General features: G+C 60.6%; 2 protein-coding genes across 2 annotated transcripts in view; one reads left to right on the top strand and one right to left on the bottom strand.

Moving 5' to 3' along the window:
• Positions 1–1,904: 1,904 nt before the first annotated feature.
• LOC138100451 (potassium channel subfamily K member 6-like) lies at positions 1,905–8,578 on the top strand. Its single transcript, XM_068998290.1, has 3 exons — positions 1,905–2,076; positions 5,388–5,783; positions 8,361–8,578. Exons 1-3 carry the CDS (start codon positions 1,905–1,907, stop codon positions 8,576–8,578), a joined length of 786 nt encoding a protein of 261 aa, XP_068854391.1.
• Positions 8,579–9,481: 903 nt separating this feature from the next.
• The window catches only part of LOC138100449 (latent-transforming growth factor beta-binding protein 4-like), a 51,136-nt gene continuing 35,022 nt past the window's right edge, over positions 9,482–25,595 (bottom strand). The window contains exons 21-28 of the mRNA XM_068998289.1: positions 24,481–24,549; positions 23,071–23,199; positions 21,327–21,473; positions 18,306–18,458; positions 15,079–15,215; positions 14,763–14,877; positions 13,304–13,432; positions 9,482–9,636 (exon numbers count right to left, since the gene is read on the bottom strand). Coding sequence (XP_068854390.1) covers positions 9,482–9,636; positions 13,304–13,432; positions 14,763–14,877; positions 15,079–15,215; positions 18,306–18,458; positions 21,327–21,473; positions 23,071–23,199; positions 24,481–24,549 — 1,034 coding nt within the window. The remainder of the gene's footprint in view (positions 9,637–13,303; positions 13,433–14,762; positions 14,878–15,078; positions 15,216–18,305; positions 18,459–21,326; positions 21,474–23,070; positions 23,200–24,480; positions 24,550–25,595) is intronic.

The raw sequence follows: 25,595 nt of genomic DNA, 5'->3' as shown, positions 1-25,595 counted from the left end.
TGACCGCCCAGTTAACCCAGTATGGACTGCCCAGTCACACCAGTATCAGTCACACCAGTGCACCCAGCACGGGCCCTCCCAGTTAACCCAGTACGGGCCAGTATGGGCCAGTCACACCAGTATCAGTCACACCAGTGCACCCAGTACAGGCCCTCCCAGTTAACCCAGTATGGGCCAGTATGGGCCAGTCACACCAGTATGGACTGCCCAGTCACACCAGTGCACCCAGTACGGGCCCTCCCAGTTAACCCAGTATGGGCTGTCCCAGTTAACCCAGTACGGGCCAGTACGGGCCAGTCACACCAGTATCAGCCCCCCCAGTGAACCCAGTATGGGCTGTCCCAGTTAACCCAGTATGGGCCAGTTACACCAGTATCAGCCCCCCCAGTTAACCCAGTACGGACCATCCCAGTTAACCCAGTACTGGCCAGTTACACCAGTGTAGATTGTCCAGTTAACCCAGTATCAGCCCCCCCCAGTTACACCAGTATGAGCTCCCCTAGTTAACCCAGTACGGACCATCCCAGTTAACCCAGTACGGGCCAGTTACACCAGTGCGGTCTGCCCAGTCACACCAGTATCAACCATCCAGTTATCCCAGTATCCACCATCCCAGTTACTCCAGTATGAACTGTCCCGCTCATCCCAGTAACCCCTCCTCCCAGTCCCTCCCAGTCCCCCCCAGTTCCTCCCAGTCCCCCCCAGTTCCCCCAGTTCCCCCCGGGCTGGACGTTGTGGTTGGGGTAGGGGGGACCCCGGTCCCGCCACTGGGCGGGAACTGGGGGGAACTGGGAGGGACTGGGAGGGGGCACTGGGAGAACTGGGAGGGACTGGAATGAGCAGCAAGGGGGGGGGGGGAAATGGGAGGGACTGGGAGGAACTGGGAGCGACTGGGAGGGACTGGGATGAGCAGGAAGGGGGGGAATGGGAGGGACTGGGAGGGACTGGGAGGGACTGGGATGAGCAGAGGCGGCGGCGGGCGGGGGTCGGAGCGGGGCCGACACCGGTGAGGGGCGGGTGGGGGTCCCGGGGGGTCCTGGGGGTCGCTGAGGGGGTCCCGGGGGGTCTTTGAGGGGGTCCCGGGGGTCTTTGAGGGGTCCCGGGGCTCTTTAAGGGGGTCCCGGGGGTCCTTGAGGGGGTCCCGGGGGTCTTTGAGGGGTCCCGGGGGTCTTTGAGGGGTCCCGGGGGTCACTGAGGGGTCCCGGGGGTCTTTGAGGGGGTCCGGGGGTCCTTGAGGGGGTCCGGGGGTCCTTGAGGGGGTCCGGGGGTCTTTGAGGGGGTCCCGGGGGTCTCTGAGGGGGTCCCGGGGGTCTTTGAGGGGTCCCGGGGGTCTCTGAGGGGGTCCCGGGGGGTCTTTGAGGGGGTCTGGGGGTCTTTGAGGGGTCCCGGGGGTCCTTGAGGGGGTCCCGGGGGTCTTTGAGGGGTCCTGGGGGTCTTTGAGGGGGTCCCGGGGGTCTTTGAGGGGGTCCCGGGGGTCCTTGAGGGGGTCCGGGGGTCTTTAAGGGGGTACCGGGGGTCTTTAAGGGGGTCCCGGGGGTCCTTGAAGGGGTCCCGGGGGTCTTTAAGGGGGTCCCGGGGGTCTTTGAGGGGGTCCCGGGGGGTCCTTGAGGGGGTCCGGGGGTCTTTAAGGGGGTCCCGGGGGTCTTTGAGGGGGTCCGGGGGTCTTTGAGGGGTCCCGGGGGTCCTTAAGGGGGTCCTGGGGGTCACTGAGGGGTCCCGGGGGTCTTTGAGGGGGTCCCGGGGGGTCCTTGAAGGGGTCCCGGGGGTCTTTGGGGGGCTCCCGGGGGTCTTTGAGGGGGTCCCGGCAGTCACTGAGGGGTCCCGGAGGTCACTGAGGGGGTCTCGGGGGTCCTTGAGGGGGTCCTGGGGGTCGCTGAGGGGTCCCGGGGGTGAGGGGGGGGGCCATGGGGCGGGGGGCTCTGTTTTTGGGGGTCGCCTACGCGGGGTTGGTGCTTTTGGGGGTCCTGGGGCTGCGGGCGCTCGAGGGACCCCCCGGGACCCCCGGGACCCCCGAGGCCGGCGAGTGGGACGTGGCCAGCGCCCTCCTGTTCATCGTCACCCTCCTGACCACCGTGGGTGAGACCCCCGAGACCCCCGAGACCCCCGAGACCCCCAGGGCACCCCCAGGGGACCCCCACCCAATTCAGGACCCCCCCCCCCCCCCCCCCCCCCCCAGAACCCACCCAAGGTGTGGGGACTGCCAGGACCACCACGACCCCCGAGACCCCCTGGCACTCCAGGAGCCTCAAGACCCCCGAGACCCCCAAGACCCTCCAAGAACCCCCCCAGTTCCCCAAGACCCCCTTCCACCCCAAGACCCCCCCTGGACCCCCCAAGAACCCCAAGACCCCCCAAGACTCCCCCTGTTCCCCAAGACCCCCTTCCACCCCAGGACCTCCAAGACCTCCGAGACCCACCAGGACCCCGCAAGAACCCCAAGACCCCCCAAGACCCCCCAAGACCCCCAAGATACCCCCAGGACCCCCCAAGATACCCCAGGACCCCCATGACCCTCAAGACCCCCCAAGACCCCCGAGATCCCCCAGATCCCCAAGACCCCCAAGATACCCCAGGACCCCCCAAGACCCCTAAGACCCTCAAGACCTTCAAGACTCCCCAAGACCCCCAAGATACCCCCAGGACCCCCCAAGATACCCCAGGACCCCCATGACCCTCAAGACCCCCCAAGACCCCCTGAGATCCCCAAGACACCCCCCCCAAAACTCCCCCTGTTCCCCAAGACCCCCACCCACCCCAACCCCCCAAGACCTCCAAGACCCCCCAGGACCCCCCAAGATACCCCAGGACCCCCATGACCCTCAAGACCCCCCAAGACCCCCCGAGATCCCCAAGACCCCCCCCCCAAAACTCCCCCTGTTCCCCAAGACCCCCATCCACCCCAACCCCCCAAGACCTCCAAGACCCCCCAGGACCCCCCAAGAACCCCAAGACCCTCCAAGACCCCCCCTTCCACCCCAAGACCCCCGAGATCCCCCAGATCCCCAAGACTCCCCAAGACCCTCAAGACCCCCCAGGACCCCCTAAGATCCCCAGGACCCCCAAGACCCTCCAAGACCCCCCTTCCACCCCAGGACCCCCCAAGATACCCCTGAGAACCCCAAGACCCCCAAGACCCCCCAGGACCCCCCAAGATCCCCCAAGACCCCCCAAGATCCCCCAAGATTCCGAAGAACCCCGAGACTCCCAAGACCCTCCAAGACTCCCCTTCTACCCCAAGACCCCCCAAGACCCCCAAGATACCCCAGGACCCTCCAAGACCCCCCAGGACTCCACAAGATTCCCAAGACCCCCAAGACCCCCAAGACCCCCATCCACCCCAAGGCCCCCAAGCCCCCCCAAGACCCCCCAAGACCCCCCAAGACCCCCAAGACCCCCATCCACCCCAAGCCCCCCCAAGATCCCCAGGATCCCCCAAGACCCCCCAAGACCCCCAGGACCCCCCAAGACCCCCAAGACCCCCATCCACCCCAAGACCCCCCAAGACCCCCAGGACCCCCCAAGATACCCCAGGACCCTCCAAGACCCCCCAGGACTCCCCAAGATTCCCAAGACCCCCAAGACCCCCAAGACCCCCATCCACCCCAAGGCCCCCAAGCCCCCCCAAGACCCCCAGGACCCCCCAAGACCCCCAAGACCCCCATCCACCCCAAGCCCCCCCAAGACCCCCAGGATCCCCCAAGCCCCCCCAAGATCCCCAGGATCCCCCAAGACCCCCCAAGACCCCCAGGACCCCCCAAGATACCCCAGGACCCTCCAAGACCCCCCAGGACTCCCCAAGATTCCCAAGACCCCCAAGACCCCCAAGACCCCCATCCACCCCAAGGCCCCCAAGCCCCCCCAAGACCCCCAGGACCCCCCAAGACCCCCAAGACCCCCATCCACCCCAAGCCCCCCCAAGACCCCCAGGATCCCCCAAGCCCCCCCAAGATCCCCAGGATCCCCCAAGACCCCCCAAGACCCCCAGGACCCCCCAAGATACCCCAGGACCCTCCAAGACCCCCCTTCCACCCAAAGACCCCCCAAGACCCCCCAAGACCCCCAAGACCCCCCAAGACCCCCAAGACCCCCATCCACCCCAAGCCCCCCCAAGATCCCCAGGATCCCCCAAGACCCCCCAAGACCCCCAGGACCCCCCAAGACCCCCAAGACCCCCATCCACCCCAAGACCCCCCAAGACCCCCAGGACCCCCCAAGATACCCCAGGACCCTCCAAGACCCCCCAGGACTCCCCAAGATTCCCAAGACCCCCAAGACCCCCAAGACCCCCATCCACCCCAAGGCCCCCAAGCCCCCCCAAGACCCCCAGGACCCCCCAAGACCCCCAAGACCCCCATCCACCCCAAGCCCCCCCAAGACCCCCAGGATCCCCCAAGCCCCCCCAAGATCCCCAGGATCCCCCAAGACCCCCCAAGACCCCCAGGACCCCCCAAGATACCCCAGGACCCTCCAAGACCCCCCAGGACTCCCCAAGATTCCCAAGACCCCCAAGACCCCCAAGACCCCCCATCCACCCCAAGGCCCCCAAGCCCCCCCAAGACCTCCCTTCCACCCAAAGACCCCCCAAGACCCCCAGGACCCCCCAAGACCCCTCAAGACCCCCCAAGATCCCCCAAGACCCCCAGGACCCCCCAAGACCCCCCCAAGATGCCCCAAGACTCTCCTTCCACCCCAAGACCCCCCAAGACCCCCCAGGACTCCCCAAGATTCCCAAGACCCCCAAGACCCCCCAAGACCCCCAAGACCCCCCATCCACCCCAAGGCCCCCAAGCCCCCCCAAGACCCCCCTTCCACCCAAAGACCCCCCAAGACCCCCAAGCCCCCCAAAGACCCCCAGGATCCCCCAAGACCCCCCAAGACCCCCAGGACCCCCCAAGACCCCCAAGACCCCCATCCACCCCAAGACCCCCCAAGACCCCCAAGACCCCCCAAGACCCCCAGGACCCCCCAAGACCCCCCAAGATGCCCCAAGACCCCCCAAGATGCCCCAAGACCCCCCAGGACTCCCCAAGATTCCCAAGACCCCCAAGACCCCCCAAGACCCCCCAAGACCCCCCAGGACTCCCCAAGATTCCCAAGACCCCCAAGACCCCCCAAGACCCCCCAGGACTCCCCAAGATTCCCAAGACCCCCAAGACCCCCCAAGACCCCCAAGACCCCCCAGGACTCCCCAAGATTCCCAAGACCCCCAAGACCCCCCAAGACCCCCCAAGACCCCCCAGGACTCCCCAAGATTCCCAAGACCCCCAAGACCCCCCCATCCACCCCAAGCCCCCCCAAGCCCCCCAAACCCCCCAACCCCCCCCACCCCCCACCCCATGGGCGAGTCGAGGTCACCCCCTGACCCTCCCCGTGTCCCTCCCCCCAAGGCTACGGCTCGGTGACGCCGCTCTCGGCCGCCGGCAAATCCTTCTGCGCCGCCTACGCCGCCCTGGGGGTCCCGGCCACCATGTTCCTGCTGGCGGCCACCGCCCGCCGCCTCGGCGGTCCCCTGGCCCGGCGGCCCCGGGGCTACCTGCAGGCTCGTTGGGGCTACGGCCGGCGCGGCGCCGCCCGTGCCCACCTCCTGGGCCTGGTGGCCGCCGCCCTGGTGCTCCTGGTGCTCCTCCCGGCCGCCGCCTTCTACCTGGTGGAGCCCACCTGGACCTACCTGGACGCCGTCTATTTCTGCGTCATCTCCCTCTGCACCGTCGGCTTCGGCGACCTCGTGCCGGCCCGGCAAGCGCGGCAGCCGCTGAGGCAGCTCTACCAAGTGGCCGTGGCCGGTGAGTTTCGGGGCTTGCCGAGAGGCCTCTCGGGGGTTTGGGGGTTTTGGTTGAGGGTTGGGTTGGGTTTTGGTTGAGTTGAGTTGGGTTTTGGTTGGGTTGAGTTGGGGTTTTGGTTGGGTTGGGTTTGGTTGAGTTGGGTTTTGGTTGGGTTGAGTTGGGTTTTGGTTGGGTTGGGTTTGGTTGAGTTGGGTTGAGTTGGGTTTTGGTTGGGTTGAGTTGGGTTTTGGTTGGGTTGGGTTTGGTTGAGTTGGGTTGAGTTGGATTTTGGTTGAGTTGAGTTGGGTTTGGGTTGGGTTGGGTTGAGTTGAGTTGGGGTTTTAGGGTTTTGGATGGGTTTGGGTTGAGTTGAGTTGGATTTTGGTTGGATTTGGTTGGGTTGAGTTGGGTTTGGTTGAGTTGAGTTGGGGTTTTGGGGTTTTGGATGGGTTTGGGTTGAGTTGAGTTGGATTTTGATTGCGTTGAGTTGGGTTTTGGTTGGGTTGGGTTTTGGGGGTTTTGGATGGGTTTTGGTTGGGTTGGGTTGGGTTTTGATTGGGTTGAGTTGGGTTTGGTTGAGTTGAGTTGGGGTTTTGGGGTTTTGGATGGGTTTGGGTTGAGTTGAGTTGGGTTTTGATTGGGTTGAATTTGGTTTGGTTGGGTTTGGTTGAGTTGAGTTGGGGTTTTGCGGTTTTGGATGGGTTTGGGTTGAGTTGAGTTGGATTTTGGTTGGATTTGGTTGAGTTGAGTTGGGTTTGGTTGAATTGAGTTGGGGTTTTAGGGTTTTGGATGGGTTTGGGTTGAGTTGAGTTGGGTTTTGGTTGGGTTGGGTTTTGGTTGGGTTGAGTTGGGTTTGGTTGAGTTGAGGTTTTGGGGTTTTGGATGGGTTTTGATTGCGTTGAGTTGGGTTTTGGTTGAGTTGGGCTGGGTTTTGGAGGGCTTCCAGTGAGTTTTTGGGGGTTCGGATGGGTTTTGATTGGGTTGAGTTGGGTTTTGGGGTTTTGGATGGGTTTTGGTTGAGTTGAGTTGGGTTCGGTTGAGTTGGGTTTTGGTTGAGCTGGGTTTTGATTGAGTTAAGTTGGGTTTTTTGGGATTTTGGATGGGTTTTGATTGAGTTGAGTTTTTGGGGTTTTTGGATGGGTTTTGGTTGGGTTGGGTTGGGTTTTGATTGGGTTGAGTTGGGTTTAGGTTGAGTTGAGTTGGGTTATGGGGTTTTGGATGGGTTTGGGTGGAGTTTGGTTTTGGGGTTTTGGATGGGTTTTTTGTTGGGTTTTGGATGGGTTTTGGTTGAGTTGGGTTTTGGGATTTTGGATGGGTTTTGATTGAGTTGAGTTTTTGGGGTTTTTGGATGGGTTTGGGTGGAGTTGGGTTTTGGGATTTTGGATGGGTTTTGGTTGGGTTGGGTTTTGGATGGGTTTGGGTTGAGTTGGGTTTTGGGTTTTTGGATGGGTTTTGGTTGGGTTGGGTTTTTGGGATTTTGTTGGGTTCTGGATGGGTTCCAGTGGGTTCCAGTGGGTCCCGTTGGGTTCCGTTGTGTCCCATTGGGTTCCAGTGGGTTGAGTTGGGTCCCGATGGGTTCCGATGGGTCCCGATGGGTCCCAATGGGTTCCGTTGGGTCCTGTTGGGTCCCGATGGGTCCTGATGGGTCCTGATGGGTCCTGATGGGTTCCGTTGGGTCCTGTTGGGTCCTGATGGGTTCCATTGGGTCCTGATGTGTCCTGATGGGTCCTGATGACTCCCGTTGGCTCCTGATGGGTCCCAATGGGTTCTGTTGGGTTCCGATGGGTCACGTTGGGTCCCAATGGGTTCCGTTGGGTTCGGTTGGGTCACGTTGGGTCCCGATGGGTTCTGTTGGATTCCGTTGGGTCCCAATGGGTCCCGATGGGTCACGTTGGGTCCTGATGGGTCCTGACGGGTTCTGTTGGGTTCTGTTGGGTCCCAGTGAGTCCCGATGGCTCCTGATGGGTTCCGTTGGGTTCCGTTGGGTCCCGATGGGTCCTGATGGGTCCCAATGGGTTCTGTTGGGTTCTGTTGGCTCCCGATGGCTCCCGTTGGGTCCTGATGGCTCCCGTTGGGTTCTGTTGGGTCCTGATGGGTCACGTTGGGTCCCGATGGGTTCCGTTGGGTTCTGATGGGTTCTGTTGGGTCCCAATGGGTCCCGATGGGTTCCGTTGGGTCCTGATGGGTTCCGTTGGGTCCTGATGGGTCCCGATGGGTTCCGTTGGGTTCCATTGGGTCCCAATGGGTCCTGATGGGTTCCGTTGGGTTCTGTTGGGTCCTGATGGGTTCTGATGGGTTCTGTTGGGTCCTAATAGGTCACGTTGGGTTCCGTTAGGTTCCGTTGGGTCCCAATGGGTCCTGATGGCTCCCGTTGGGTTCTGTTGGGTCCCGATGGGTTCCGTTGGGTCCCGATGGGTTCCGTTGGGTTCTGATGGGTTCTGTTGGGTCCTGATGGGTCACGTTGGGTCCTGATTGGTTCCGTTGGGTTCCGTTGGGTCCTGATGGGTCACGTTGGCTCCCCTCGTGTCCCCTCGCGTCCCCTCGCGCCCCCTCGCGTCCCCGACGCCGCGCCGGGTCCCTCACGCCCCTCCCCCACAGTGTACCTGCTGCTGGGGGTCACGGGCGTCCTGCTGCTGGCCCAGACCTTCCGCCACGTGGCCGAGCTCCACGGCCTCCCCGGCGCCGCCGCGGCACCGGACGACGACGGCGCCAGCGCCGAGGAGGGGGCCGGCTTGTTGGAGGGGACGAGGGACGGGACCAAAGCAGCTCCGGGAGGGGGGCACGGGGCGGCGGGGGGGGGGGGCAGCAGCGGGTAGCGCCGGCGGGGGGGGGCACTGGGGATACTGGGGGGCACTGGGAGGGGACACTGGGAGGGGACTCCGCACAATAAAGGGTCCCCAAAGGCGCTTGGGGTCGACGGCTTCGTTCTGTGGGGTGGGGGGGGGGGTCAGTCCTGGGGGAGGGGGGTTCTCAGTTCCATGGGGGGGGGGTCTCGGTTTTGTGGGGAGGGGTCCCAGTAATACTGGGGGGGTCCCAGTTCCATGGGGGGGTGTCCCAGTTCCATGGGGGGGGGTCCCAATTCCATGGGGGGGGGGTCCCAGTTCCATGGGGGGGTCCCAATTCATGGGAGGGGGTCCCAGTTCCATGGGGGGGGTCCAATTCCATGGGGGGGTCCCAATTCCATGGGAGGGGGTCCCAATTCCATGGGGGGGGGGGGGTCCCAGTTCCATGGGGGGGGGGGGGGGTCCCAGTGCCAGGAGGGTCCCAAATTCCATGGGGGGGGCGGTCCCAATTCTGAGGGGGGGGTCCCAATTCTGGGGGGGTCCCAATCCCATGGGGGTGGGTCCCAATTCTGGGGGGGTCCCAATCCCATGGGGGGAGGTGTCCCAATTCTGGGGTGGTGGGGGGGGGGTCCCAACCCAGGAGGGCTCTTCCCCAACTCCCCCCCCCACCCCAAAACAAAATGAGGAGGGGCCAAACCCCTCCCCCCCAAAACAGCCTCATTTTCTAGAAAACCTTTATTCAGTAAAAATGAAGGGTGGGGGTCCCCAAATCCCCCCTCCCTTGGGTTGTGGGGGGGGGGGGTGGAGGGGCTGTAGGAGGAGGGGGGGAGGGGTCAGGATGAATCCCCCCCCCCCCCCCCAAAAAAAAAAATCCTTATATTTCTTTTGCTGGTTTTTATCTCCAAAAACGCCGCACAATAAATATGGGGAGGGGCTTCAGGCGCGGGGGGGGGGGGGGAGGGGGTCAGCGGGGGGGGGGGGTCCCGCACCGGGGGGGGTCCCGGGGGGGCACAGGCAGCGGAAGGAGCCGGCGGTGTTGAGGCAGCGGCCGGGGCGGCACGGGGGGGGCAGCGCCGAGCACTCGTCCACGTCTGGGGAAAAGGGGGGGAAATTTGGGGTGAAAAGGGGGGATTTGGGGGTCAATTGGGGGTTAAAGGGGGAAATTTGGGGTTAATTTAGGGTTAAAAGGGGGAGATTTGGGGTTTTTAGGGGAAATTTGGGGTTAATTTGGGGGTTAAAGGGGGAAATTTGGGGGAGTTTGGGGTTAAGGGGGGATTTGGGGTTAAAGGGGGGGGATTTGGGGTTAATTTGAGGTTAAAGGGGAAATTTGGGGTTAAAGGGGGGGAAATTTGGGGTTAATTTGGGGTTAAAGGGGGGGATTTGGGGTTAAAGGGGGGAATTTGGGGGTTAATGTGGGGTTAAAGGGGGAAATTTGGGGTTAAAGGGGGGAATTTGGGGTTAAAAAGGGGGGATTTTGGGGTCAATTGGGGTTAAAGGGGGGGATTTGGGGTTAAAGGGGGGATTTTGGGGTCAATTTGGGGTTAATGGGGGGATTTGGGGTTAAAAGGGGGGATTTTAGGGTTAAGGGGGGAATTTGGGGTTAATTTGGGTTAAAGGCGGGGATTTGGGGTTAAAAGGGGGATTTTGGGGTCAATTGGGGTTAAAGGGGGGGATTTGGGGTTAAAGGGGGGATTTGGGGTTAAAGGGGGGATTTTGGGGTCAATTTGGGGTTAAAGGGGGGGATTTGGGGTTAAAGGGGGGAATTTGGGGTCAATTTGGGGTTAAAAGGGGGAATTTGGGGTCAATTGGGGGTTAAAGGGGGGGGATTTGGGGTTAAAGGGGGGATTTTGGGGTCAATTGAGGGTTAAAGGGGGGGATTTGGGGTTAAAGGGGGGATTTTGGGGTCAATTTGGGGTTAAGGGGGGGATTTTGGGGTTAAAGGGGGGATTTTGGGGTCAATTTGGGGTTAAAGGGGGGGATTTTGGGGTTTAAAGGGGGAATTTGGCGTCAATTTGGGGTTAAAGGGGGGGATTTGGGGTTAAAGGGGGGAATTTGGGGTTAATGTGGGGTTAAAGGGGGAAATTTGGGCTTTTTAGGGGGAAATTTGCGGGGGATTTGGGGGGAAATTTGGGGTTAAAGGGGGGAAATTTGGGGTTAAAGGGGGGAAACTTCAGGTTTTAGGGGGAAATTTGGGGTTAATTTGGGGTTAAAGGGGGAAATTTGGGGGGAGTTTGGGGTTAAAGGGGGGGATTTGGGGTTTTTAGGGGAAATTTGGGGTTAAAAGGGGGGATTTGGGGTTTTTAGGGAGAAATTTGGGGTTAAAGGGAGGGATTTGGGGTTTAAAGGGGGGGAATTGGGGATTTTAGGGGGAGATTTGGGGGATATGGGGGAAATTTGGGGTTAATTTGGGGTTAAAGGGGGAGATTTGGGCTTAATTTGGGTTAAAGGGGAAATTTGGGGTTAATTTGGGGTTAAAGGGGGAAATTTGGGGTTAATTTGGGGTTAAGGGGGGGATTTGGGGTTAATTTGAGGTTAAAGGGGAAATTTGGGGTATTTAGGGGGAAATTTGGGGGTTTTTAGGGGGAAATTTGGGGTTAATTTGTGGTTAAAGGGGGGGATTTGGGGTTTTTAGGGGGAAATTTGGGGTTAAGGGGGGGATTTGGGGTTAAGGGGGGGAAATTTGGGGTTAAAGGGGGGGATTTGGGTTTTTAGGGGGAAATTTGGGGGGATTTGGGGTTAAAGGGGTTGAGTTTGGGTTTTAGGGGGAAATTTGGGGAGGATTTGGGGTTAAAGAGGGGGAAATTGGGTTTAAAGGGGGAAAATTTAGGGTTAAAAGTGGAAATTTGGGGGGATTTGGGGTTTTAGGGGGGCCCGGGGGGCTCTCAAGATTCAGGATTTTTCCCGGATTTTGGGGCTCTCAGGAATCGTTTTTTTCCCAGAGATTTTGGGGGAATCTCAGCGATTTTGGGGAGGGGTCTCGGGGGTTTTTTTTAGGGAGATTTCTCAGGATTTACGGTGTTTTCAGGGTTTTTCATCTCTCGAAATTTGGATTTTTTTTTTTTCAGGATTTGAGGTTTTTTTTCCCGGATTTTGGGGCTCTCAGGACTCGGGGTTTTTTTTCCCAGGGATTTTGGGGGAATCTCAGCGATTTTGGGGAGGGGTCTTGGGGGTTTTTTTTAGGGAGATTTCTCAGGATTTACGGTGTTTTCAGGGTTTTTCATCTCTCAAGATTTGGGGGTGTTTTTCAGGATTTGAGGTTTTTTTCCCGGATTTTGGGGCTCTCAGGACTCGGGGTTTTTTTCCCCGGGATTTTGGGGGAATCTGAGGAATTTTGGGGAGGGGTCTCGGGGTTTTTTTAGGGAGATTTCTCAGGATTTACGGTGTTTTCAGGGTTTTTCATCTCTCAAAATTTGGATTTTTTTTTTCAGGATTTGAGGTTTTTTTCCCCGGATTTTGGGGTTCTCAGGACTCGGGGTTTTTTCCCAGGGATTTTGGGGGAATCTCAGCGATTTTGGGGAGGGGTCTCGGGGTTTTTTTTTAGGGAGATTTCTCAGGATTTACGGTGTTTTCAGGGCTTTGGAGCTCCCAAGATTTGGGGTTTTTTTTCAGGATTTGAGGGTTTTTTCCCGGGATTTTGGGGCTCTCAGGACTCGGGGTTTTTTCCCAAGGATTTTGGGGAGGGGTCTCGGGGTTTTTTAGGGAGATTTCTCAGGATTTACGGTGTTTTCAGGGTTTTTCATCTCTCAAAATTTGGATTTTTTTTTTCAGGATTTGAGGTTTTTTTCCCGGATTTTGGGGCTCTCAGGACTCGGGGTTTTTTTCCCAGGGATTTTGGGGGAATCTCAGCGATTTTGGGGAGGGGTCTTGGGGGTTTTTTTTAGGGAGATTTCTCAGGATTTACGGTGTTTTCAGGGCTTTGCAGCTCTCAAAATTTGGGGGTTTTTTTTCAGGATTTGAGGTTTTTTTTCCCGGATTTTGGGGTTCTCAGGACTCGGGGTTTTTTTCCCAAGGATTTTGGGGAGGGGTCTCGGGGTTTTTTTGGGGGGAGTTTCTCAGGATTTACGGTGTTTTTCAGGGCTTTGGAGCTCTCAAGATTTGGGGGTTTTTTTCAGGATTTGAGGGTTTTTTCCCGGATTTTTCCGAGATTTTGGGGCTCTCAGGACTCGGGGTTTTTTCCCAGGGATTTTGGGGGAATCTCAGCAATTTTGGGGAGGGGTCTCGGGGGTTTTTTAGGGAGATTTCTCAGGATTTACGGTGTTTTCAGGGCTTTGGAGCTCCCAAGATTTGGGGGTTTTTTTCAGGATTTGAGGTTTTTTTCCCGGATTTTGGGGCTCTCAGGACTCGGGGTTTTTTTCCCAGGGATTTTGGGGGAATCTCAGCGATTTTGGGGAGGGGTCTCGGGGTTTTTTTTTTAGGGAGATTTCTCAGGATTTACGGTGTTTTCAGGGTTTTTCATCTCTCAAAATTTGGATTTTTTTTTTTCAGGATTTGAGGTTTTTTTCCCGGATTTTGGGGTTCTCAGGACTCGGGGTTTTTTTCCCAAGGATTTTGGGGAGGGGTCTCGGGGGTTTTTTTGGGGGAGTTTCTCAGGATTTACGGTGTTTTCAGGGTTTTTCATCTCTCAAAATTTGGATTTTTTTTTTTCAGGATTTGAGGTTTTTTTCCCGGATTTTGGGGTTCTCAGGACTCGGGGTTTTTTTCCCCGGGATTTTGGGGAGGGGTCTCGGGTTTTTTTTTTTTTTTGGGGAGGGGTCTCACCGAGGCAGTCGAGGCGGGCGGGGTCCAGGCGGAAGCCGGGGTCGCAGGCGCAGGTGAAGGCGTCGCCCACGCGGACGCAGCGCCCGTGGGTGCAGCCGCTCAGGACCCCGCACTGCTCGTCCTGCGCCCCTAAAGTGGGGAGGGGGCTTCAGACCGAAAAAAACACCCCAAAACCCACCCAAAGAACCCCAAAAAACCCCAAAAAACCACCCAAAGAACCCCAAAAAAACCCCAAAAAAACACCCAAAGAACCCCAAAAAACCACCCAAAGAACCTCAAAAAAAAACCCAAAAAACCACCCAAAGAACCCCAAAAAACCACTCAAAGAACCTCAAAAAAAACCCAAAAAATCACCAAAGAACCCCAAAAAACCCCAAAAAACCACCCAAAGAACCTCAAAAAACCCCAAAAAACCACCCAAAGAACCCCAAAAACCCCCAAAACCCACCCAAATAACTCCAAAAAACCCCCAAAACCAACCCAAAGAACCCCCAAAAAACCCCAAAAAACCACCCAAAGAACCCCAAAAAACCCCAAAAACCACCCAAAGAACCCCAAAAAACCACCCAAAGAACCCCAAAAAACCCCAAAAAACCACCCAAAGAACCTCAAAAAAAACCCAAAAAACCACCCAAAGAACCCCAAAAAACCACCCAAAGAACCTCAAAAAACCCCCAAAAACCACCCAAAGAACCTCAAAAAAAACCCCAAAACCCACCCAAAGAACCCTAAAAAACCCCAAAACCCACCCAAAGAACCCCAAAAAACCCCCAAAACCCACCCAAAGAACCCCAAAAAAACACAAAAACCACCCAAAGAACCTCAAAAAACCCCCAAAAACCACCCAAAGAACCCCAAAAACCCCCGAAATCTGAAAAAAACCCAACAAAATCCCCCCAAAAACCCCAAAAGCCTCTCAAAACCCCCCAAAAATCCCCGAACTCCCCCCAAACCCCCCCAAAATCCCCAAAAACTCCCCCAAAACCCCCAAAATCCCCAAAACTCCCCCCAAAACCCCCCAAAACTCCCCCAAAACCCTCTCAAAACCCCCCAAAATCCCCTAAACCCCCCAAAACCCCCAAAACTCCCCGAAAACCCCCCAAACCCCCCAAAAACTCCCCCCAAACCCCCAAAACTCCCCCCAAACCCCCCAAAACTCCCCCAAAACCATCTCAAAACCCCCCAAAAATCCCCGAACTCCCCCCAAAAAAACCCAAAACCCCCCCCAAAAACTCCCCCTAAACCCCCAAAACTCCCCCAAAACCCTCTCAAAACCCCCCAAAATCCCCGAACTGCCCCCAAAAAACCCCAAAACCCCCCCCAAAAACTCCCCCTAAACCCCCAAAACTCCCCCAAAACCCTCTCAAAACCCCCCAAAAATCCCCGAACTCCCCCCAAAACTCCCCAAAACCCCAAAACTCCCCCAAAACCCCCCCAAACCCCCCCCCCCAAACCTCACCTTCCTCCTCCTCCTCCTCCTCCTCGGGGGTCCCGAGCGCTTGGAAATCCCAGGGGGGGCCCCCGCGGGGGTCCGGGGGGGGCTCGGGGGGCTCAAATCGGGGTCCCCTCCCCCTCTGGGAGCCCAAAACTCCCCGGGGGGTCCCCAAAATCCTCGTAGCGAGGGGGGAGGGGGCGGCGGGGGAGGGGCGTAAAGGGAGGGGTCGCCCGCCCCTCCCCCACCCCGGGGGTCGTAGCCCAACCCCCCCAAACCCCCCCCGAAGGGGAAGGGGTCGGGCTGGGGGGGGTCGCAGCGCCCCAAAAAATTCCGGGGGGGCCCCCCCGTAGGGGAGGGGCCCGAATTGGGGGTGGGGGGGGAGGTGGGGGAGGGGAGGGGGGAAATTTGGGGAGGGGTCGTAGAGGGGGGGGGCGAAGTTGGGGGGTCTCAGGACGTTGCAGAGGAGCTCGAAGTCGTCTGGGGGGGGAGGGGAGAGAAAAGAGAGAGGGGGGGAGGGGGGCGCTGGGGGGGGGTGAACCCCGAAATTTGGGGAGGGGGGGGGTTGGGGGGGAGGGGGTTCCTAAATTGTGGGGGGTGGGGGAGGGGTCTGGAATAGGGGGGGGGGGGGTTTGGGGTGGGTTTGGGGGCGGATTTTGGGGGGATTTGGGGAGGATTTTGGGGATTTTGGGGGATTTTGGGGATTTGGGGGGGATTTTGGGGATTTTGGGGGGATTTTGGGGGGGTTTGGGGGGAAATTTGGGAGAATTTGGGGTGATTTGGGGGGAATTTGGGGGGATTTTGGGGAGGATTTGGGGGGATTTTGGGAGGATTTGGGGGGAATTTGGGGGGATTTGGGGGGATTTTGGGGGAATTTAGAGGGGTTTTGGGGGGAATTTTGGGGGATTTGGGGAGGATTTGGGGGGATTTGGGGGGGATTTTGGGATTTTAGAGGGGGATTTTGGGGAAATTTGGGAGAATTTGGGGGGATTTTGGGGGAATTTTAGGGAATTTTGGGGGAATTCGGGGGAATTTTCGGGGAATTTCGGGGAGATTTTGGGGGAATTGGGGGGGGGGGGAATTTGGGGGGAATTTTAGGGGATTTCAGGGAATTTTCGGGGGAATTTCGGGGGATTCCGGGCCCAATTCCCGCCCCCTCCCATCCCCAGTTTCCCCTCCCAGTGCTCCCAGTGCTCCCAGTACCCAAACTGGTCCCACTCCCTTCCCGCTCCCCGCCTCCCCCCGGTACCGGGGCTGAATTTGGGGGGATTTGGGGAGATTTAGCGGTAGATTTGGGGGATTGTGGGGATTTTGGGAGAATTCGGGGGATTTTGGGTGGATTTGGGAGATTTTGGGAGAATTTGGGGGGAATTCGGAGATTTTGGGGGAACTTCAGGGAATTCGGGCGGATTTTGGAGGAATTTGAGGGGATTTGGGGGGAATTCGGGGGAATTTCGGGGGAATTCGGGGGAATTTCGGGGGAATTTGGGGGAATTTGGGGGGAGATTTCGGGGGAATTTCGGGGGAATTTCGGGGGAATTTCGGGGAATTTCGGGGAGATTTTGGGAGAATTGGGGGGGGAATTTGGGGGGAATTTTAGGGGATTTCAGGGAATTTTCGGGGGAATTTCGGGGGATTCCGGGCCCAATTCCCGCCCCCTCCCATCCCCAGTTTCCCCTCCCAGTGCTCCCAGTGCTCCCAGTACCCAAACTGGTCCCACTCCCTTCTCTCTCCCCGCCTCCCCCCGGCACCGGGGCTGAATTTGGGGGGTCCCGGGGGTCTCACCGGAGTGGGGGGCGGGGCACAGCGCGCAGTCCATGCCCCACACCGGGGGCTCCCAGTGCTCCCAGTGCTCCCAGTGCTCCCAGTACCCAAACTGGTCCCACTCCCTTCTCGCTCCCCGCCTCCCCCCGGTACCGGGGCTGAATTTGGGGGGTCCCGGGGGGTCCCGGGGGTCTCACCGGAGTGGGGGGCGGGGCACAGCGCGCAGTCCATGCCCCACACCGGGGGGCTCCCAGTGCTCCCAGTGCTCCCAGTACCCAAACTGGTCCCACTCCCTTCTCTCTCCCCGCCTCCCCCCGGTACCGGGGCTGAATTTGGGGGAATTTAGGGGGAATTTAGGGGGATTTGGGGGGATTTGGGGAGATTTAGGGGTAGATTTGGGGGATTTTGGGAGAATTCGGGGGATTTTGGGTGGATTTGGGAGATTTTGGGAGAATTTGGGGGGAATTCGGAGATTTTGGGGGAACTTCAGGGAATTCGGGCGGATTTTGGAGGAATTTGAGGGGATTTGGGGGAATTTCGGGGGAATTTCAGGGGAATTTTCGGGGAATTTCGGGGAGATTTTGGGGGAATTGGGGGGGGGGGGGGGAATTTGGGGGGAATTTTAGGGGATTTCAGGGAATTTTCGGGGGAATTTCGGGGGATTCCGGGCCCAATTCCCGCCCCCTCCCATCCCCAGTTTCCCCTCCCAGTGCTCCCAGTGCTCCCAGTACCCAAACTGGTCCCACTCCCTTCTCTCTCTCCGCCTCCCCCCGGTACCGGGGCTGAATTTGGGGGGTCCCGGGGGTCTCACCGGAGTGGGGGGCGGGGCACAGCGCGCAGTCCATGCCCCCCACCGGAGGCTCCCAGTGCTCCCAGTGCTCCCAGTACCCAAACTGGTCCCACTCCCTTCTCTCTCCCCGCCTCCCCCCGGTACCGGGGCTGAATTTGGGGGAATTTAGGGGGAATTTAGGGGGATTTGGGGGGATTTGGGGAGATTTAGGGGTAGATTTGGGGGATTTTGGGAGAATTCGGGGGATTTTGGGTGGATTTGGGAGGTTTTGGGAGAATTTGGGGGGAATTCGGAGATTTTGGGGGAACTTCAGGGAATTCGGGCGGATTTTGGAGGAATTTGAGGGGATTTGGGGGGAATTTGGGGGAATTTCGGGGGAATTTGGGGGAATTTGGGGGGGGGGATTTCAGGGGAATTTCAGGGGAATTTTCGGGGAATTTCGGGGAGATTTTGGGGGAATTGGGGGGGGAATTTGGGGGGAATTTTAGGGGATTTCAGGGAATTTTCGGGGGAATTTCGGGGGATTCCGGGCCCAATTCCCGCCCCCTCCCATCCCCAGTTTCCCCTCCCAGTGCTCCCAGTGCTCCCAGTACCCAAACCGGTCCCACTCCCTTCTCTCTCCCCGCCTCCCCCCGGTACCGGGGCTGAATTTGGGGGGTCCCGGGGGTCTCACCGGAGTGGGGGGCGGGGCACAGCGCGCAGTCCATGCCCCACACCGGGGGCTCCCAGTGCTCCCAGTGCTCCCAGTGCTCCCAGTACCCAAACTGGTCCCACTCCCTTCCCGCTCCCCGCCTCCCCCCGGTACCGGGGCTGAATTTGGGGGGTCCCGGGGGGTCCCGGGGGTCTCACCGGAGTGGGGGGCGGGGCACAGCGCGCAGTCCATGCCCCACACCGGGGGCTCCCAGTGCTCCCAGTGCTCCCAGTGCTCCCAGTACCCAAACTGGTCCCACTCCCTTCTCTCTCCCCGCCTCCCCCCGGTACCGGGGCTGAATTTGGGGGGTCCCGGGGGGTCTCACCGGAGTGGGGGGCGGGGCACAGCGCGCAGTCCATGCCCCACGCCTGCCCGTACAGGCAGCAGCACTCGGTGTAGGTCACCTGCCCCGCCCGCCGCGGCCGCCCGCACACCAGGTCCGGCCCCACCTCCTGCCAGCACACGGCCACGGACCCCTCTGGGGGGGTGAAAATTGGGGTGGGGTCTTATTTGGGGGGTCGCGACCCCCAAAAGTTCAGCCCCGTTAATGGGAACCCCAAAAATCGCCGTTAATGGGGACCCCAAGTAACGCCCCCCACCCCAGGTCCGGCCCCACCTCCTGCCAGCACACGGCCACGGACCCCTCTGGGGGGGGGTTAAAATTGGGGTGGGGTCTTATTTGGGGGGTCGCGACCCCCAAAAGTGCAGCCCCGTTAATGGGAACCCCAAAAATCGCCGTTATTGGGGACCCCAAAAATCGCCCCCCACCCCAGGGGTGGTCCCAGCTCCTCCCAGCACACGGCCACGGACCCCTCTGGGGGGGTTAAAATTGGGGTGGGGGTCTTATTTGGGGGGTCGCGACCCCCAAAAGTGCAGCCCCGTTAATGGGAACCCCAAAAATCGCCGTTAATGGGACCCCCAAAAATCGCCGTTAATGGGGACCCCAAGTAACGCCCCCCACCCCAGGTCCGGCCCCACCTCCTGCCAGCACACGGCCACGGACCCCTCTGGGGGGGTTAAAATTGGGGTGGGGTCTTATTTGGGGGGTCGCGACCCCCAAAAGTTCAGCCCCGTAAATGGGAACCCCAAAAATCGCCGTTAATGGGAACCCCAAAAATCACCGTTATTGGGGGACCCCAAAAATCCCCTTCATTGGGATCGTTCGTGGGGGACCCCGCCCCGCATCGATCCCCCCTCCCCTAATGGGAACCCCCCCCCGTAACCCCATAACTGGGACCCCCAGGACCCCCCCAGGACCCCCCCGCTCTGATGGGGACCCCCAAAAATCGCCGTTAATGGGACCCCAAAAATCGCCGTTAATGGGACCCCAAAAATCGCCGTTAATGGGGGACCCCAAGTAACGCCCCCCACCCCAGGGGTGGTCGCAGCTCCTCCCAGCACACGGCCACGGACCCCTCTGGGGGGGTTAAAATTGGGGGTGGGGTCTTATTTGGGGGGTCGCGACCCCCAAAAGTGCAGCCCCGTTAATGGGAACCCCAAAAATCGCCGTTAATGGGGACCCCAAGTAACGCCCCCCCACCCCAGGTCCGGTCCCAGCTCCTCCCAGCACACGGCCACGGACCCCTCTGGGGGGGTTAAAATTGGGGTGGGGTCTTATTTGGGGGGTCGCGACCCCCAAAAGTTCAGCCCCGTTAATGGGACCCCCCAAAAATCGCCGTTAATGGGAACCCCAAAAATCGCCGTTAATGGGACCCCAAAAATCCCCATTATTGGGATCGTTCGTGGGGGACCCCGCCCCGCATCGATCCCCCCTCCCCTAATGGGGACCCCCCCCCGTAACCCCATAACTGGGACCCCCAGGACCCCCCCAGGACCCCCCCCTCTCTGATGGGGACCCCAAAAATCGCCGTTAATGGGGAACCCCAAAAATCGCCGTTAATGGGGACCCCAAAAATCGCCGTTAATGGAAATCCCAAAAATCGCCGTTATTGGGGACCCCAAAAATCCCCTTCATTGGGACCCCCACGTCGCCCCTAAAACCCCTCCAAGACCCCCTAAGCCCCCCCAAACCTGGGTCTATTCACCCCGCCCGATATCGGGGACCCCTAAAACCCCTCCTAACCCCCTCAAACCTCTCCTAACTGCCCTAAAACCCCTCCTAACCCCCCTCAAACCTCTCCTAACTGCCCTAAAACCCCTCCTAACGCCCCTAAAACCTCTCCTAACTCCCCCAACTGCCCTAAACCCCTCCTAACCCCCTCAAACCTCTCCTAACCCCCCTCAAACCTCTCCTAACCCCCCTCAAACCCCTCCTAACCCCTTCCTACCCCCCCAAAATCCCCTCTAACCCCCCTAAACCCCCCAAACCTGGGTCCCCTCATCCCTCCCCCATATCGGGGACTCCCCCGGCCCCCCCAAAACCCATCCTAAACCTCGCTTAACCCCCTCAAACCCCTCGTAACCCCCCTCAAACCCCTCCTAACCCCCCTCAAGCCCATCCTAACCCCCCTCAAACCTCTCCTAACCCCCCTCAAACCCCTCCTAACCCCCCTCAAACCCCTCCTAACCCCCCTCAAACCCCTCCTAACCCCTTCCTACCCCCCCCAAAATCCCCTCTAACCCCCCTAAACCCCCCAAACCTGGGTCCCCTCATCCCTCCCCGATATCGGGGACCCCCCCGGCCCCCCAAAACCCATCCTAAACCTCGCTTAACCCCCTCAAACCCCTCGTAACCCCCCTAAAACCCCTCCTAACTGCCCTAAAACCCCTCCTAACCCCCCTCAAACCCATCCTAACCCCCTCAAACCCATCCTAACCTCCCTCAAACCCCTCCTAACCCCCCTCAAACCCCTCCTAACCCCCCTCAAACTCATCCTAACCCCCCTCAAACCCATCCTAATCCCCCCAAAACCCCTCCTAACTGCCCTAAAACCCCTCCTAACCCCCCTCAAACCCCTCCTAACCCCCCTCAAACCCATCCTAACCTCCCTCAAACCCCTCCCAACCCCCCTCAAACCCCTCCTAACCCCCCCTCAAACCCCTCCTAACCTCCCTCAAACCCCTCCCAACCCCCCTCAAACCCCTCCTAACCCCCCTCAAACCCATCCTAACCTCCCTCAAACCCCTCCCAACCCCCCTCAAACCCCTCCTAACCCCCCTCAAACCCATCCTAATCCCCCCAAAACCCCTCCTAACTGCCCTCAAACCCCTCCTAACCCCCCTCAAACCCATCCTAACCCCCCTCAAACCCATCCTAACCCCCCTCAAACCCCTCCTAACCCCTTCCTACCCCCCCAAATCCCCTCTAACCCCCCTAAACCCCCCAAACCTGGGTCCCCTGACCCCTCCCCGAGATCGGGGACCCCCCCGGCCCCCCAAAACCCACCCGGGCTGGAGTCGTTGGCCACGCAGCGGCGCTGGGAGGGGTCGAGGATGAGCGGGGGGGGGCAGGAGCAGAGGTACGAGCCCACCGTGTTCACACAGAGCCCCCCCAGGCACGGCTCGGCCTCGGCCGCCGCGCACTCGTCGTTGTCTGGGGGGGGCGAATGGGGTTTAGGACGGGTTTAAGGGGGATTTGGGGGGTTTAAGGGGGATTTGGGGGGGTTTAGAGGGGATTTTGGGGGGTTAAGGGGGAGTTTAGGTGGGGTTTGAGGATGGGGAGGGGGCTGTAGGGGTGGTTTGGGGAGGGTTAGGAAGGGTTTGGGGCGGTTTAGGAGGGGTTTAAGGGGGATTTTGGGGGGTTTAAGGGGGATTTGGGGGGGTTTAGAGGGGATTTGGGGGGTTAAGGGGGAGTTTAGGTGGGGTTTGAGGATGGGGAGGGGGCTGTAGGGGCGGGGTGGGGAGGGTTAGGAAGGGTTTGGGGGGGTTTAGGAGGGGTTTAAGGGGGATTTAAGGGGGATTTTGGGGGGTTGAGGGGGGATTTGGGGGGTTAAGGGGGAGTTTAGGTGGGGTTTGAGGATGGGGAGGGGGCTGTAGGGGCGGGTTGGGGAGGGTTAGGAAGGGTTTGGGGCGGTTTAGGAGGGGTTTACGGGGGGTTAGGAGGGGTCTAGGGGGGATTAGGAGGGGTTGAGGGGGGATTTGGGGGGTTAAGGGGGAGTTTAGGCGGGGTTTGAGGATGGGGAGGGGGCTGTAGGGGCGGGTTGGGGAGGGTTAGGAAGGGTTTGGGGCGGTTTAGGAGGGGTCTAGGGGGGATTAGGAAGGGTTTGGGGGGATTAGGAGGGGTTTACGGGGGGTTAGGAGGGATTTGGGGGATTTTGGGGGGTTTAGGGGGGTTTAGGGAGGGTTAGGAAGGGTTTGGGGGGGTTTAGGAGGGGTTTAGGGGGGATTTTGGGGAGTTTAGGGGGGATTTGGGGGGCCTTTGGGGAGATTTAGGAAGGGTTTGGGGGTGCAGGCAGGTCCTGGCAGGTACAGACAGACACAGACAGGCACAGACAGGTACAGGTGGACACAGACAGGTCCTGGCAGGTACAGGTGGACACAGACAGGTCCTGGCAGGTACAGACGGACACAGACAGGTCCTGGCAGGCACAGACAGGTACAGACAGGCACAGACAGGTCCTGTCAGGCACAGACGGACACAAACAGGTCCTGGCAGGCACAGACGGACACAGACAGGTCCTGGCAGGCACAGACAGGCACAGACGGACACAGACAGGTCCTGTCAGGCACAGACGGACACAGGCAGGTCCTGGCAGGTACAGACAGGTCCTGGCGGGCACAGACGGACACAGACAGGTCCTGGCAGGTACAGACAGGTCCTGGCAGGTCCTGGCAGGTCCTGGCAGGTCCTGGCAGGCACAGACGGACACAGACGGACACAGGCAGGTCCTGGCAGGCACAGACAGGCACAGACGGACACAGGCAGGTCCTGGCAGGTACAGACAGGTCCTGGCAGGTACAGACAGACACAGACAGGTCCTGGCAGGTACAGACGGACACAGACGGACACAGGCAGGTCCTGGCAGGTACAGACGGACACAGGCAGGTCCTGGCAGGTACACAGGGACACAGACAGGCACAGACGGACACAGGCAGGTCCTGGCAGGTACAGACAGGTCCTGGCAGGTACAGACAGGCACAGGCAGGTCCTGGCAGGTCCTGGCAGGTCCTGGCAGGTGCCCGGCGCTCACCCACGCACTGCAGGTGCTCCTGCTCGAAGTAGAAGCCGCTGGGGCAGTAGCAGCTGAAGGCGGGGGGCGCGTTCACGCAGACCCCCCCCCGGCAGAGCGCGGGCGCGAACAGCGCGCACTCGTCCACGTCTGGGGGGGGGGGGGGGGCAGTCAGGGGAGGGGGAGGTGTGGGACCCCCTCCCCCCCAACCCCCCCCCCCCCCAAACCGCAGCGACCCCCCCCCAGGGGGAGGGGGGACACGGGGACCACCCAGGGATCCCCCCCCAGGGACCCCCCCCTCCCAGGGACACGGGGACCCCCCGGGACCCCCCAGGGACACCCAAGACCCCCCCAGGGACACGGGGACCCCCCCCAGAGACCCCCCAGGACCCCCCAGGGACCCCCCCCCAAAGACCCCCCCAGGGACCCCCCCCCAGGGACACGGGGACCCCCCAAGAACCCCCCAGGACCCCCCAGGGACCCCCCCCCAAAGACCCCCCCAGGGACCCCCCAGGGACACGGGGACCCCCCAGGGACCCCCCCAAGACCCCCCCAGGGACACGGAGACCCCCCCAGAGACCCCCCAGGACCCCCCAGGGACCCCCCCCCAAAGACCCCCCAGGGACCCCCCAAGACCCCCCCAGGGACCCCCCCAGGGACACGGAGACCCCCCAAGGACCCCCCAGGGCTGAACCCCGCCCCCCAGGGACCCCCCCAGGGAGCCCCCAAAGACCCCCCCAGGGACACCGGGACCACCCCAAGAACCCCCCAGGACCCCCCAGGACCCCCCAAGACCCCCCCAGTGACCCCCCAGGGACCCCCCAGGGATCCCTCAGGGACATGGGGAGCCCCAAGACCCCCCCAGGGACCCCCCAGAGACCCCCCAAGACCTCCCCAGGAACCCCCCCAGGGACCCTCCAGGGACCCCCCAAGACCCCCCCAGGGACACGGGGACCCCCCCAGAGACCCCCCAGGACCCCCCAGGGACCCCCCCCCCAAAGACCCCCCCAGGGACCCCCCCCCCAGGGACACGGAGACCCCCCAGAGACCCCCCAGGACCCCCCAGGGACCCCCCCCAAAGACCCCCCCAGGGACCTCCCCAGGGACACCGGGACCACCCCAAGAACCCCCCAGGACCCCCCAGGACCCCCCAAGACCCCCCCAGGGACCCCCCAGGGACCCCCCCAGGGACCCCTCAGGGACACGGGGAGCCCCAAGACCCCCCCAGGGACCCCCCAGAGACCCCCCAAGACCTCCCCAGGAACCCCCCCAGGGACCCTCCAGGGACCCCCCAAGACCCCCCCCAGGGACCCCCCCCCAAAGACCCCCTCAGGGACCCCCCAGGGACACGGGGACCCCCCAAGACCCCCCCAAGACCCCCCAGGACCCCCCCCCATGGGCCGGGGTCTCCCCTGGGGGGTCCGGACTCACCCGCGGGGGGGCCCTGGGGACCCTCGGGGACTCGGCCGGGCCCGTGGGGACACAGGGACAGGTGATCCTCTGGGGGGGGGTGGGGATATGGGGGGGTCAGGGACCCCCAAAATTCTGACCGGGAGCCCCCCCCCCCCCCCCCCCCCCCCCAATTCTGCTCGTGAAACCCCTCCCCTTTCCCACAGCCCAAATCCACCCCAAATTCATCCCAAATTCACCCCAAATTCACCCCAAATCCACCCCAAATTCATCCCAAATTCACCCCAAATCCACCCCAAATTCACCCCAAATCTCCCCCAAATTCACCCCAAATCCACCCCAAATCTCCCCCAAATTCACCCCAAATCCACCCCAAATCCACCCCAAATTCACCCCAAATCTCCCCCAAATTCATCCCAAATTCATCCCAAATTCACCCCAAATTCACCCCAAATCCACCCCAAACCTTTTGGGGTGTCTCTCACCTGTGCCAGGTGTGGGGCAGGACTGCCCGGGGCACTGTGCCCCCTACGCCCACCCCAAATCTCCCCCAAATCCACCCCAAATCCACCCCAAACCCACCCCAAACCCACCCCAAATCCATCCCATTCCCCAAACCCACCCCAAATCCACCCCAAATCCACCCCAAATCTCCCCCAAATCTCCCCCAAATCTCCCCCAAATCCACCCCAAACCCACCCCAAATCCATCCCATTCCCCAAACCCACCCCAAATCCACCCCAAATCCACCCCAAACCCACCCCAAACCCCTCCCAAACCCCTCCCAATCTCACTCCAAATCTTTTGGGGTCTCTCTCACCTGTGCCAGGTGTGGGGCAGGGCTGCCCGGGGCACTGTGCCCCCCATACCCACCCCAAATCTCCCCAAACCCACCCCAAATCCACCCCAAGTCTCCCCCAAATCCACCCCAAATCCACCCCAAATCCACCCCAAATTCACCCCACATCCACCCCAAACCCCTCCCAATCTCACCCCAAACCTTTTGGGGTGTCTCTCACCTGTGCCAGGTGTGGGGCAGGGCTGCCCGGGGCACTGTGCCCCCCACGCCCACCCCAAACCCACCCCAAACCCACCCCAAATCTCCCCCAAATCCACCCCAAATCCACCCCAAACCC

Source organism: Aphelocoma coerulescens, chromosome 34 (genome assembly GCF_041296385.1).
Source record: "Aphelocoma coerulescens isolate FSJ_1873_10779 chromosome 34, UR_Acoe_1.0, whole genome shotgun sequence".
NCBI classification, from domain to species: Eukaryota; Metazoa; Chordata; class Aves; order Passeriformes; family Corvidae; genus Aphelocoma; species Aphelocoma coerulescens.
Note: the sequence above shows the minus strand (reverse complement) of the source record. Positions and strands in the feature narration are given on the sequence as shown.

Coding starts and splice junctions, on each gene's coding strand:
- LOC138100451 (XM_068998290.1), top strand. CDS start 1,905: ATGGGGCGGGGGGCTCTGTTTTTGGGGGTCGCCTACGCGGGGTTGGTG. Junction 2,077..5,387: donor CACCCTCCTGACCACCGTGG/GTGAGACCCCCG, acceptor CCTCCCCCCAAG/GCTACGGCTCGGTGACGCCG. Junction 5,784..8,360: donor CTACCAAGTGGCCGTGGCCG/GTGAGTTTCGGG, acceptor CCTCCCCCACAG/TGTACCTGCTGCTGGGGGTC.